This window comes from Pyxicephalus adspersus, chromosome Z (genome assembly GCF_032062135.1).
Source record: "Pyxicephalus adspersus chromosome Z, UCB_Pads_2.0, whole genome shotgun sequence".
Classification (NCBI taxonomy): Eukaryota; Metazoa; Chordata; class Amphibia; order Anura; family Pyxicephalidae; genus Pyxicephalus; species Pyxicephalus adspersus.
The window spans coordinates 64,848,902-64,864,145 of NC_092871.1; the positions used below are offsets into that span (position 1 = coordinate 64,848,902).

General features: G+C 39.4%; 1 protein-coding gene across 8 annotated transcripts in view; it reads right to left on the reverse strand.

Annotated features, from left to right (window-relative positions):
- The window catches only part of PRRC2B (proline rich coiled-coil 2B), a 101,768-nt gene that overhangs the window by 21,442 nt on the left and 65,082 nt on the right, over positions 1–15,244 (reverse strand). For all 8 annotated transcript variants that reach the window (XR_011923312.1, XR_011923313.1, XM_072430055.1 and 5 more), the window contains exons 15-22: positions 12,657–12,867; positions 10,031–11,935; positions 6,139–6,320; positions 5,544–5,653; positions 2,599–2,722; positions 2,373–2,449; positions 1,460–1,648; positions 846–1,022 (exon numbers count right to left, since the gene is read on the reverse strand). Coding sequence is in view for 6 of the 8 variants with exons in the window: in XM_072430055.1 (XP_072286156.1) it covers positions 846–1,022; positions 1,460–1,648; positions 2,373–2,449; positions 2,599–2,722; positions 5,544–5,653; positions 6,139–6,320; positions 10,031–11,935; positions 12,657–12,867 (2,975 nt within the window). In the remaining 2 variants the exon portion in view is untranslated. The remainder of the gene's footprint in view (positions 1–845; positions 1,023–1,459; positions 1,649–2,372; positions 2,450–2,598; positions 2,723–5,543; positions 5,654–6,138; positions 6,321–10,030; positions 11,936–12,656; positions 12,868–15,244) is intronic.

A 15,244-nucleotide genomic window follows, 5' to 3' on the forward strand; every position in this document is an offset into this window, starting at 1 on the left:
AAAAAAAAAAAAAATATATCAAAAAAGATATATAATTGTAGGAACACGTGATTGATATTTGAACAACTTAGCAATCAGACATTTATTAGAAAAACCTGTTGTAGCCAACAGCCAATAGGTGATCTCTTTGTAGTTTACTTTCACAACCATAAGAGCGGTTGGGTACAGTGGAGCGGATTATGCATTTTTGGTGTGTTTCTATTTAAGCCAATTGAAAAAAAAAGCAGCATGTTCAATTCTATGGAGAGGGGGAGAACAAAAGGTTTAAAGTGGTCATTTATGGATCAGGCAAGGTGAATCACTATACAATGTTGCAAGACATCTATACTGAAACTAGGTTTTCTCCTGAGACAACAGTTTTGACCAAGAAAAATCTAATGTCCGTGCATGACTTTGTAAATTATTTCCAATTTACCAGTGTTACAACAATTAAAAGTCACAATTTTCTCCCAATATTTTGTACATGTAGTATCTTTATAATGTAGAGTATGAAAGGAAAAACTTCAAATTTTAGCTGCTTATTCAGCTGTCAGTCTAAAGTCTGCTTTGATGTAAATCTGTACTTTAATCTTAGAGGGCTAAATAAAAGATTTAAGTAGCACATCCTCGTGTTTGCCTCCCCTCCCTGTTCAACCAACAGAGACAAATTGGAAGCTATAATGTCCATTCCCAGACATCATTTCGTCAAAATCATTTATCATAAAACTATACCAATGAAAACGTATGTACATTAAACACAAAGCAGATTTGAACAAAGCCATATAGTCATTCTGGTTACAGAAGGAGAATAACTTAACAGGAGGAGCGGGAGGGGGCGGGGGAACAACACTTTCTTTGGCGCTTACTCCAAACTCTATTGGAGGCACAGGAAGCCCAGAATCTACATGAATGTCCACATCATTAACAGGTGGGACATTTCCTTCCAGACGTTCTGTTCCCTCTGATCCCTTTCTGTTTTTTAAAGAGCGTTCATTTCCAATAGGACCAGGCTTATGTTCTTTATTTAGGCTAGAATCAGACTCCTGAAAAAAAAAGGCAAAGAAAATTATTGTAGGGTCAGCATGCCTAATAGGTATTTACACAGAGTTATTACAAAACAAAGTAAAGTTTTCATAAAGCATTCCCTATACTCATTAGGCAACCCTGTCTGGCTTTACGCTAAACGTAAGTAATGTATGTTTCTCAATGTACACTTAAGGAAGCAAGCACAAGTTTCCAAGGACACAAATATAATTGGTATTTCTTTTTGTATGCCTGAAAGTGAAAAAAGTCTATTACTAGGAAAATTTACAAACACATACCATATACTCTTTGTAAGTCATTTTATTCTGGACATGCACGGGATAAAACAAAAAAGGACAGCAAGTGAGAAATAAATACTTTAAACAATGTTAAATGTTAAGGCAAAGGGGGAACAAACCTTACAATGGATTAATGTGCACAAGCATCTGAACCTCACCTTATTGTCTGACTGTTTCTGCCCATGTTCTTCAGAGCAATCTGCTTTAGTCTCCACCATGACCGTCCCATTCATTTCATCAGGTTTCATGGCACCATAGGGGGAGCTCCGCTGTGAAGAAGTGGCAGACGACTCCCTTGACTCTGCACTCAGATCAATTCCGCTGTCACCCTGACTACCTTTGAACCCCTGAGGAGCCAAGAATCCCAGAATTAAACAAACTGTAGACTACATACTGAACTCAGTGATATTTAAATTAGTGGAATAAGACTACACCTGACAGAAGGGTAATTTTTTAATGAATATATAGTACTTGAAGAAGCTAACTCTATTAGGATTTTTTAGTAGTTTTAAAAATATTTTATAGCTTATACACTGTTGGTAAATTATATAACCCTTTTTTTTTACTTACGATGACATGAACAACCTATCTACTATGCATGGAGAACACACACCTGGTATACTGTGAAAAGCTGTAATATCCAAATTAATTTAGTGTATTTAAAAACAAAGATGGACATAAACATAAGAGGATGGTAAGGCCACTAGGTGGAATACACATTTAAGAATTACCCATGTAATGCAGTGTTCTCCCCAGACCATTTTAGCTGGGTGCACTACCCAAATTTTATTAACCACTCAGGACTTTTTGGGTGGTTACTGAAAAAGTTAGATCACAATTTTAATATGCAGACTTAGTTTCCTGCTTTTTCAGTAATAGACAACATTGTGCTTTACTGCCCATTTATTGACCCATAAACATTATGCTCTGATATCTTTTTTCACAGTTTTTAACAGGGGACCCCAAATTGTCCAAATTGAATAACTCGCACTAGTTTCTTCAACTATGAAATAGAATGTCACATATCTAGAATAGGAATCAGCAATGAAAGCAAGAGGGAATTAATTATACCTCTGTGGATGAGGATTCTGTACTGAAAGCACTTCCAGGCTTGCTCCAGGTATCACTACCTGACTGAAGAGAAAGACCTGAAAACAGAGTAGACCTGTCAAAGTTACACAAAGGATCAACTAAATGTTCACATTTGTCCCAGTAGCTGATCATGCATGCAGTTTGACAAACAACTGCAACTTTTTCAGCCTGGCAATATTCACAAAATTTGGTCTACAAAATATACCTTGCCCATGGCTCTCCCATATTTCCGTGCTTGTAACATCAGCCTGGTTCATGCACAAGCTATTCTGCTTTTTGGCAAAGCGAGGTGGCACTCTGGACTGTATGCTGGTACCCTTATTAGACACCTATGAATAGAAATGGGATTTAAAAGGAATTGAACAGCTAAAGATATTTCTGATATACTGCTACAGTAGGCAAATTAAACAGTATCTTTAGCCAAAACATTTTTGAATTTTTGAAACCTTTGTATTTCTTCTTCTGAAGTATATGTCCTATTAGGTAAATATCAAGCACATTGAAAATACAATGGACTGGCGACTTCTACAAAACAAAGGAATACAGTTGGGTCCATGAATATTTGGACAGAGACAACTTCTTCTGATTTTGGATCTGTACATTACAAGAATGAATTTTAAATGAAACAACTCAGATGCACTTGAACTGCAGACTTTCAGCTTTAATTCAGGGGGTTGAACAAAATTATTGCAAAAAAATGTAAGGAACTAAAGCCATTTTTTTTTACATAATCACTTCATTTTCAGGGGCAAAAGTAATTGGACAATACTTTTGCACAGTCAATTGACTCAAAGGTTATTTCATGGGCTGGTGTGGGCAATTCCTTTGTTATGTCATTATCAATTAGGCAGATAAAAGGCCTGGAGTTGATTTGAGGGGGGTGCTTGTATGTGGAAGATTTTGTTGTGGACAACATGCGGTCAAAGGAGCTCTCCATGCAGAAACGAGCCATCCTTAAGCTGCAAAAACAGAAAAAACCCATCCGAGAAATTGCTAAAATATTAGGAGTGGCAAAATCTACAGTTTGGTACATCATGAGAAAGAAAAAGCACTGGTGAACAAAGCACTGGTGAACAACGCCAAAAGACCTAAACGTCCACGGAAGACAACAGTGGTGGTGTCACAGATTAAGGGGAGGGGAGGAACACCAGAAGGAAAACAGAAGGATAAAGACAAGGGACTAACCCTTTAAAGGCTAGGGAGAGGGAAACGGTCACCACCTACAGACACCCTAACCGAGCCCTGACTCCTGTCAGTATGAACATACCCTGAAGGTGGGAATACTCATACACCAGAACCTAGGCCCTAGTAGCCCTGAATTGCCCTAGGAATAGTGACAGGGTTTGAGACTACTGGTTCCTTCCCAGATGAACGATCCAGCGTCTCCCTGAGACCTAGTAACAACGAGCACAAGAAAACAACAAAACACCAAGGGCAGTACAACTTATCTTAAATAGAAAATTGATGAGCAGGAACTCTGGAGAGGACAACACACCAGCTCTTCCACATCCAAGCAGTGAATATCAACTGCATAGCATGAAGTGTGAGGCCAGTCTAAATAGAGGAGCAGTAATGACCACCAGCTGTAGCTGAGACAAAAGTGTGGTCATTACAAACAACAACACTGAAACAAGTGAAAACAAAGACTGTCAGATAACCTCACATGCAGCTTGTCTCATAGATCTTCTAACCTCAGTCACAGGAGGGACTGAGGTTTACAGAATCATTTCCATGGTGAAGAGAAAACCACTTCACAACAGCCAACCAAGTGCATAACACTCTCCAAGAAGTAGGCGTATCGGTATACAAGTCTACCATAAAGAGAAGACTGCATGAAAGTAAATACAGAGGGTGCACTGCAAGGTGCACGCCATTCATAAACCTTAAGAATAGAAAGGCTAGATTGGACTTTGCTTAAAAAACATCTAAAAAAGCAAGCACAGTTCTGGAAAAACATTATTTGGACAGATGAAACCAAGATCAACCTTCACCAGAATGAAGGCAAGAAAAAAGTATGGAGAAGGTGTGGAACAGCTTATGATCCAAAGCATACCACATCATCTGTAAAACATGGTGGAGGCAGTGTGATGGCTTGGGCGTGCATGGCTGCCAGTGGCACTGGGACACTAGTGTTAATCGATGATATGACAAAGGACAAAAGCAGCCAAATAATTTTGAGGTGTTCAGAGACATACTGTCTGCTGAAATCCAGCTAAATGCAGTCAAATTGATTGGGAGGAGTTTCATAATACAGATGGACAATGACCCAAAAACATACAGTCAAAGCAACCCAGGAGTTTAATAAAGAAGTGGAATGTTCTCGAATGGCCAAGTCAGACACCTGATCTAAACTCAACTGAGCATGCATTTCACTTGTTGAAGACTACATTTCGAACAGAAAGGCCCACAAAAACCGCTGCAGTAAAGGCCTGATGGAGCATTAAAAAGGAGGAAACCCAGCATCTGGTGATGTCCATGAGTTCAAGACTACAGGCTGTCATTGCCAAAAAAAGGGTTTTCAACCAAGTATTAGAAATGAACATTTTATTTTCAGCTTTTTAATTTGTCCAATTACATTTGAGCCCCTGAAATGAAAATATTGTGTTAAAAAAAGGCTTTATTTACTCACTTTTTTTATGCAATCTTTTTGTTCAACCCACTGAATTAAAGCTGAAAGTCTGCAGTTCAACTGCATCTGAGTTGTTTCATTTAAAATTAATTGTGGTAATGTACAGAACCAAAATTAGAAAAAAATGGTCTGTCCAAATATTTATGGACCTAACTGTACGTGCTCCTATGGCCTGTGCACGATGTCAGTTTGAAACCCTTCAAGGAGGACGGAAAATTTGACCCTTTTGTGGCCTGCTTTTAAGTATTAGATATATCCTCACAGATTTGTATAGAAAAGCAAAAATTGTTTGTAGCAATCAAAGGTCCAATGCAACAGGCTTATAGACAGTTGTCACCATCATCACCAAGTGTACCTCCTAGCTACTTGTGAGCTGGTGACTACCAATATTTTAAAATTTGCCTAAACTTTTATTTCCTGATGACTTTTGGTGATTTTTTTTAGTCATTTTTGCAGGCCTAACAACCACTGCTGAGCTTTTAAATATCTATAAAAAAGACATACCATTAAAGATGACCAACCTGAACAACTTGATCCTTTTTCCTGCGATCTTTCTCTTGAGTACAGGATTTGCTGTTCATGTCAGAATATGTCTCTACTCCCATGTTAGCTTCCTCCTCAATAACAGAATCTGGAAAAAAAAAACAGAATGCAGCAAGAGTAGATACTAGAGTTTAAAGAAAAAAAACTGGTACTTTCCTATGATGGGTACAGTGAATGTTTCCTATAAAGAAGCACCCCATACCCAGTACCTACAGTCCTTCTGTCCCCAGTAATGATTACTCTGCTAGCCCAATTGGGAAACAAAGCATCTCAGTTCCAAAGTGGCCAATCACTGTCACATGGGGCAAGGAGAGCATGTTAGCTTGCTCAGAAAGTCTTATCTTGGGCTCTGACACAAATTATAGACCTGATTCTTGCAGGTAAGTACAATCAAATGATACAACTGCACCAAACAAGCTGGCAGGTATGGCTCTTGCACAGCATTTCAGTACTAGTCAAATTTAACATTATCCATCAACCAGGAGCAAAAGATACTCCTACTGAGACTGGATCAATGGCAAGAGACCTCATAAAATACAACAGTTTGCAGTGCACTCATTTAATCAGGGTTACCTCCATATTTTTGATCAAATCCAGAAATGGCCTCAGACTTCTCATTTCCTTTTAGTCTGTTGGGTCTGGGGACCTTTTCATGTTTTTTACCTGAGAGGTCCCCATTATTGCATTGTGCAGACCTCTCCAATCCATAGCGATGGTGACTGCTCTCTTGAGTGTAGGAGTCTTCAGAACAGTGACTAAAAGGGCAAAGAATGTTGAAAAAAAGTCAAAATAAACTCCCACTGGGAAAGAAAAAAATCGAACTCTATAAAGTAACAGTCAATTAACTTTTTTCAGCCGAGTGGGGGGAAACTGTAGCTGGGTGGTAAAAAAGTGGGCGGGACCAGACACTGCAATTTTGGAGCTCCTAGTTATTTATGCCATAGGTATCCAGTAACCCCTGCTATTGTGTTAGTGTTCTACCTGCCCCCTATACTTTGTTTCAACTTTCTAATGCCTGGCTTATTAGAATGTACAATTTTTCCATTTTTTTTGTATTATGCCCCAACAGTCCAGTGCTGAGTATTTTAATCCAACTCCCTAGAGTTCCATGGTTTAATAGTGTAATCCCTTGTAGTAGTGTAATATTGTGATCAATGTGGTTTAACAATTTAGGCTTAGTTCACATTAGCAGTAAAAAAAAATGCCCCTCCTGACTGACTACTTCTTGACAACTGCTAGGCACCTGGGATTGGTAACCTGTGGTTACTGCTAGGCACCTGGGATTGATAACAGGTGGTAAGTGCTGGACACCTGGGATTGATAACAGGTGGTAAGTGCTGGGCACCTGGGATTGATAACAGGTGGTAAGTGCTGGGCACCTGGGATTGATAACAGGTGGTAAGTGCTGGGCACCTGGGATTGGTAACCGTTAACAACTGCTGGGCACCTGGGCACCTGGGATTGGTAACCGTTAACAACTGCTGGGCACCTGGGATTGGTAACCGTTAACAACTGCTGGGCACCTGGGATTGGTAACCGTTAACTGCTGGGCACCTGGGATTGGTAACCGTTAACAACTGCTGGGCACCTGGGATTGGTAACCGTTAACTGCTGGGCACCTGGGATTGGTAACCGGTGACAACTGCTGGGCACCTGGGATTGGTAACCGGTGACAACTGCTGGGCACCTGGGATTGTTAACAGGCGGTAAGTGCTGGGCTTTTCAGGCCCAGCAGTTTTTAAAGCAGCAGTGGTTCCTGGCGAGAGGAAAGTGAGGGGCAAACGCAGCAAATGCATCCTTAGTGCCAATGTGAATTCAGCCTAACTGCAGATGTCACCTCCTAGTGCTATACCTAGGTAACACAAAGAGCATCATGCATGTGATCGCAGATGGGGGCAGGACAGCCAGTGCCCTTCTCTCATCACTTTCAAAAACTTCCTGTGAAATTTATCCACCCGCAGTATGATAGCTGTGTGTGTAAAGTCTGCTTGTCAAATTCTGCAGCCTAACAACTCATTGCGTTCGATCCTTTAGATCTCCTAAATTGTTGGTTGTAATTACCTAACATTTTTAGGGTACACAGGGCACTCTAATAGCTACTAATAACCAACATTTCTTATTTTAATTTCAAAATATGGGGATCACAAGTTTAAACTTGTGGAAATTAAAATTGTGGAAAATGCACCTAGGAGCCCAAAATTAAAAATGCAAATTAAGGACCCCCGGGGCCACTTATATAGCAAGAAGCATTGGGTGGGCCCCCTAAATATTTTACCTAACTTTCACCAAACTATAATTATAATACTATGCTGCTCTTTCTGCTTCTGTTCTTTGAACCTCAATTTATCTGGAATGGGGAGGTGCAGGAAACTGAAAAAGTAGGTGCAACAGAATAAAGTGGGGAACAGATGTATAAACCCGTAAAGTTTAAATAGCATGGCATCATTAGAACATAAAAACCTCTGCCCATTAAACTGTCCGCTTCCCTACCTTGAACCCTAATGTCTCTAGAACAGAGAGGTGCAGATAAACAGAATCAAAGGGTGCAAGTGGGGGACATTTGTGGCTAACCCCCCAAACTTTCATCTCTATGGCATCATTACATAAACTTTGCCCATCAAAAGACGCTGCCCTGTTACCCGTAACTTACCCTACCAGTACCTAAACCCCAATTTCGTTTTGATGGGCAGAGTTTTTTATGTTCTAATTATGCCATTGTGATAAAACTTTAGGGGGGTTATCCACAGATGTTCCCCACACAATTTCAGTTTCCAACACCTTCCCATTCCAAAGAAATTGGGGTTCCAGTGTTAGAAGTGGGCGGTAATGTGTAACAGGGCAGTGTGTTTGCTATAGTAATGAAATTTTAGTGTGGGGGGGTATTAGTTCAGGGGCCCTTCCCCAATGCTCTTTTCTATTTAAGTGGCCCCAGGGGTCCCCAATTTGCATTTTTAATTTAGGACTCCACGGCGCACTTGCTTTTAATACTGCATCCCCAATGTTGTATTTTCACAAGATTTTACAATTATGATCTCCATATCATGAAATTTGTAAAAGCTGGGGTGCTGAAATTGTGAATGGTGCTAATTATATGTTCCATGTGCACCCTGAAAATAAAAGTCATAATGATATACAATTTAGGGGATATGAAGGTTTATACACAGAGCTGTAAGGCTGAGAAATGTGACATGCAGCATTTATACACACACACTGCTCTGATGACATAATTACACACGCCCACTGGGCGGATACATTGTTTACACAATGTAAAGCACAGCTATGAGAGGGGGAGGGAGAGCCTGTGTCCCGATCTCTTCATAGCTGTGCTGTGCTCTCCTCACTCCACCCGGTTCTAATCAGTTATCAGCGGTGAACAAAGGAACGAGCGAAGCAGCCTCTCCAGTGTCCATTCAGAGCTGCTGAAAATGTGCCGGGCGGAATATTCACAGCAGGTGGGCGATCCGCCCCCCCAAAACAGGCTAGGGAGAACTATGTAGAAAAATGTGAAATGAGACCAGATTAATAAAAACTGTATCAATATTACCTGATAATTGTTTTAAATACTTTTCTATGCATAATATGTAAATAACCCAAGATATGCCATTACTAGAATTACATTATACTTCCCCTAAAAAAAGGGCTATAAACCAAGTGTCTTAAATATTTCTAATAGGAACTTAGAGTAGACAGCCTGTACTAAAAGCTGACAGGTAGGATGGGCCAAATTCATTGGAAGGTATTGCTGAATCAAGGAGACATTTTGCAATAATGCATCTCACTCTCAGCTGCATTTTCAAGACACAAGCACTGGCAACTAGAGACCTACAGCTTTACCGTGGTGAAATTTAGAATCAAAACATTCCCCCACATTAAACACAAAGGGCATACAGATCATTTTAACAAACAGCACACTGCCAACATTTGACAATTTCTTGATCATCCTGAGCTAGTAAAAGTGGAAAACTGAATAGAAAACATCTAGTTAATATTTTCACTGGGACCAGGATTCTCCAGTTCATCCATATGCTTACAAGAAAGAGGCTGTTAATATACATGAAACCACCATTAACATGCTTTGAACATTTACCTGTTTCTTAGAAATGTGTAATTGGGGGTATTCTTTTACCTAGGGATAAATGTCAAATAGATGTCTGCCCAGTAGAAGGTAAAGAAAGCCATGTCAATCAATTTATAATCATTATGACCACTCAAGGGTATACCAGTCAAATACACTTCTATACTTGCGATATTGGTAACATTTAACTTTTTGATTTATGTGGTCTATTTGGGGGCAATTATCTTTAATGTTTTTCATGGGTACTAATAAGCTTGCAATTTTCTAACACAATGCATTTCTGCATTGCCACGGACTGACACTTAGATCCACTGGAGAGACTATTTCAAAAGTATTTTCAGACTTACATTCTTTTTTTTTTTTTTTAGGAAAAATATAACATTCAAATACCTGCTCTTTAATGAAGCAGAGCTTTGGTAGTCATTTCGAGAACTCCCGTTGACCTTCAATTGCTTTTCTTCGTAATTAGAAGACTCAATCTTGCGGCGGTCCATTAGTGGCCTTTGACTTGAGAAACTCCTCTTAGAAAGCTCTCTCTTTTCAGAAAACCCATTTCCAGAAAGATTCCCTTCACCATTCAGATCCCCAGGCTTTTTCTCACTAAAGCCACTGCTTTCAGATGCAGTTTCCCAGTCTTCATTGACATGGTCAGATTTATGGTAAGACCTCTCTGGTGGTCCATATAATTCACCAATTGATAGCTTAGAACGTGTCTGCCAAGGGTCGCGCTCATTCACAACACTGCTCATTTCCTCACCACTCCACTGGCCAAGAGTCTCTCTCTCCTGCCTGAGGCGTCGAAATCGGGGAGGTTTATCTTGTCGAGGAGGCCTTCGTCTCCCAAAAGATCTTTTCTCCAAACAATCCCTATCTGAATAATCATCTTGGAAAATAGAACATCTGTCCTCTTGGGCTTCATCAAAACCTCTGTTATGGTTGGAATCACCATACCTAAAACCATGCACACAGTCTCTGTCTGTATTAGGAAGGGAGTCATAAGACTCATTTGATGCATTATATTCTTGCCAAGAGGAACCTCCAGATTTGGAGTTCCAGTGAGAGGAATCCTTGGTCATAAATGGCCTTCTGCTATAACTGTTGCTAAGCCGTGGTGGAAGGGATCTTCCAAAAGCCCTTGGGGCCCATGATTTAGAGTCAACGCTATTTGAGTCATCAGAGAAATTTCTATTGGACCGCCAGGAACCTTGATAGCCTCCTTTTGAGTCTTCTGTTTCTCTTTCAATACGGGGTTGTTCATTCCTATCCGAAGCTCCTCGCTGACGCCTTCGTTTAGGCAATTCTTCATATTCAGACCCTTCACTGTGGGTTTCACTAGCCATACGTCTTCGTAAAACCTTACTCTGGAAATCTTCAGTGGGATTAAACTCCCGAACAACACGCCCTCTGCCCATTCTTTGCCCATTGCAAGAAGTTGAAGCTCTTCCACGGAAAGTAAAGTCTCTAAAACCTTTGCCTCTTCCGCGACCATGGGCCTTACTTCCAAAAGCCTGCTCTTCATCTAAAAAGATCCAGTTGCTCCTCTTGGTTTGGGAGGCAGGATTTAATTCACAGGAAACTGGCTTACTACTCCAGGTTCTTTCAGGTTTTACCTGAGGGGGTTTCTCTGAATCCTGGACAAAAGGCTGTGGCTGGGTTTTCCCCTCTATCATTGAGCTGGCAGAACTTGGAACAGTGGGTTCGCCTTTGGCCACATTATCTAGCTTAGAAAGTAGCTTTTCTTTCATTGTTTTAACAGGTTCTTTTGTTTCATGCTTTGCCTCCTCTAGTGCTTTCTCCTCAATCTTAAGAGCCTTTAGAACTGGTTTCTTTATTGGCCCTGAGCGCCGGCTTCTCCCAGTATTTTCTGAATGCTGCTGGTTGTTGCTGTTGGCTGGCTCCATCCGCCAACCTGTTTCTTCAGAGGAGTCATGAATTCCGCCCTCTTCTTCTTTCCATGTTTCAGATCCCAATGCCTGCTTCTCTTTAGGATGTTCCTCTTTCACACTACTGGAAGACTTCTGAGGCACGTAGCCCCATCTATCAAATTGAGCTTTTTTATCAGAGGTTCTAGACTGAGCTTGCTGCCCCTTGCTCAAGCCGCAATCTGACACAACTTCCGTTTGCTGGTAAGAGGCATTGTAACCTCTTCTCTGAGGTGAAATGCAGCTGGTAAAACTCCTACTAGATTTATTTTCATAACTGCTAGAGGGCAAATATTCTTCTCTGTCTTCCAAGGGACCATGGTGGTTATGTGCATTCTCTGGTCGTTCCCTTGAAGAGTATGAATTGTCATTTCTGAAAACCAGAAATCAAATCAGTGAGCACATTACTTACATAATTTTAAAGGCGCATTCTATTCCGCTCCACAGAATTACACTGAAAAATCATTGCCTCTCCTGGGTCTATACTTACATTTACCTTTTAACATGTAAAATAAAAAAGAATTAAACATTTATTCCTTATTTTAGTGTTATGTGCGATTTGCTGGGAGAAATATGTAAGCCGCCAATGCTGACCTGCTCTTTTAAAAATACTTTTGACGTGTGTGTGTGTTTCCAATAGAAAAACTTAGACCTAGAAGGCAGAAGGCAAAAGGCCAAAGGCGTAGTAAACACAGACAAAAAGAAAAATAATAGAAAATCATATGAAGGTAAACAAAGGTGAAATATTACAACACAACAATTAGTATTTGTAGAACATAGATTTACGAGGCAGAATGTTGAGGCAATATGAAGGGTAGATAACAGAGAAACTTGGTGTCTTAAAGATATCAAAGAATACAGATATTTCAGACAGGCTTTAGTGGTTGCAGGAGTAACACAGCATATAAAACTAGAAAGCACGGAAAAACCTGCAGAACGAATAGGAAGAATGTATAGCTGTTAGAGAACAGATGATGGATAGGGAAAGTACCACAGCTAAAAAGTGTATAACAGCAACTGAGAAAGGATAATCTGGCACAATACAAAAGGTCTTTTTTTTAAACTGTAAAGCCATTAGTGATATGATATGTTACCTGCTGTAACCTCCTTCCACTGTGTTTTCCATTTGTTTCTGTTGGGACACAGAATAGACCTTGTTTTGGATGTGCCCATATCCATCCTGGTTCCAGGTTGGCACGGGCTCTGCAGGCGATGGCCTGCTTCCTGATGGCAAGGTAGACTGGCAGTCATCTGGCTGGCAGTTTCCACTTACAGATTCTTGCTGGATTAAATGTTTCATCACACCTAACAAAACAAGCAAGTTTTGGTACTAATATTTAAGTTTAACTTGTTTATATTTTTCCTACCATGCTGCACTTGCCCTCCTATATATGCTACCGACTTTATAAAACCTTTACATTTAAAAAAAATACCTAATCTATCCAGTGTTATTCAATGCAAAAATACAAAATGACTGGTGATGGGCTTGGCAGAACAATATACATTGGTATTTGAAAACATTAGGGCTAACCAGGGCTAAAAGGCCCTGATGTCCCAAAGGCTGCAAATGAGCGTGCTCTAACATTACTTACTCTCCCTTATAGTAAACCCCGAGAAGTTGAGCGCAGTGAATTCAGAGTAAGTAATTTTAAAAAAAAGGGGAGGGGACCTGTGGAATGGTGGGAGCCATGATGGAAGTATGGAGGAGTTACTTTAAAACTTCCTAAAAGCTGTTTAAATCAGGATTGTACATCATTTTGCTAAAAACCCAAAACAAAATAGTAATACTGAGCATGCTTAATAGTTAAACCTTTGCACAAGGGCTGTGGAGTTGGAGAAAATTTTGTGTACCTGGAGTCGGACTCGATAAAAATGTGCTCCGACTCCTGATAAAATTAAATTATAATAAAAAAAATTACAGCAAGTTCAAATGTTCTATTTCACAAACAATTGTCATATCATAATTAAGTACTTACCTGATGTAAGAATAAAGCCCAGTGCATAGTTGTATTTCTACTAGTGTGAAGTTCAGCTGAGCTATTATACAACCTGACATTCACATTATTTTATTCTGGACTATGTACATTACAAAAAGTGTTTTCGTTTTATTTCAGATATAATGTGTTTAACAAGTTCATTTGAGTGTAAACAAGTGTATTGATATAGGTGTAGGTAAGTGCTATGACCCATTTGTGTGTATAGTGTCGTGTTGTATGAATGTTTGCAATAGTGCAGGACTGTGTGTATGTTTGTATTTAAATCAAAGAATATGCTAGTTAGTATAACATATTTTATATTTATATTTTAGTAAAAGTGGCACCCCATTCACAATGACAAAAAGTCTGTCAACAAACAAGATAATGTCTGCTGTTTATGAGCACTTTACATTATTAAGTGATGGGAAACATTACGTCTGCCAATGTATTCTTGACGATGATGGTGAAAAACAATGTGATGCAAAAATTAGCAGTTTCAGTGGGTCCAACAAAAATGCACCTACAACAGCATGAAATTTGAAAAGACACTAGCAGCGTTTTCACCCTAAAGTATTAGAAGTTGTAAATGAGAAAGATGTCAATGAAAATATTCCACCTACTTCTGGGATAAAAAATGTTCAGAAATCTACTGGAGATCAAACACAACTAAAAAGGTTCTTTATATCTGACAAAGTTACCATAACAATGACATCAGAAAAATTCAAAAACCGTATTATTGAATGGTAGTTAAGATTAGTGTACCACTATACAGCCAGCCTTTTTAGGTCTAAATGGAGAAATGGCTAAAAAACTTGGTGTTTCTTTGGAAAGAAAAAGTATAAGGAAACTTATAATTGAAGAGACCAAATGTAAAAATGAAGAACTACGAAAAGGTCTGAAGGGACATTTTGTCTTCATAAAAATGGATGCATGCACACGCCAAAGAGTCAATTATTTTGCTATTAATGTTACATAGTTAGGTTAGGTTGAAAAAAAGACATAAGTCCATCAAGTTCAACCACTAGGGAAATAAACATATCCCAGGTATAAAACCCTATAAGACATGGTTGGTCCAGAGGAAGGCAAAAAAACCTTCATACAATTTGCTTTAAAAGGGGAAAAAATTCCATCCAGATTCAATGAGGGAATTGGATGTTCCCTGGATCAACAGTCACTGTTGTTTTTGCGTTAAAGCCTTAATACCCAGTTATATTCTGTGCTTCTAGAAAAATGTTAGATTTCTTGATGAAAATAATAAAACAATAACGCGATTCTTGGGAGTAAAGGACACCCAGGCACATCACACCAGTGGCTATCTTCCGAAGTTAGTGGAGAATGTTCTGGAAGATTTTGAAATTAAAAAGGAACAGATTCTATGTATTGTGACAGATAATGATTCTAATATGTTGAGCACAATTGAGAAAATGAATAAAGTAGATGAAGAAAGTAAAAGACAGATATTGAAGGAAGACAGGTCTGCCAAGTATTGGAGAAAGAGAAAGCGAAGAGAATAGTGACATTTTGGATAACATTGTTTAAGAAGCATTTAAGCAAACAACAAGCACTTTGATGATAAACGTTTGCTTGAACTAAAAGACTTTCTGGAAGAACTGGACAATGAAAATGTTTTATTAACTGAAAGCCAGTGGACACAAGTAAAAGCACTGGAAAATATACTTTCTAACCCCTTTACTGTCACCAAGAGT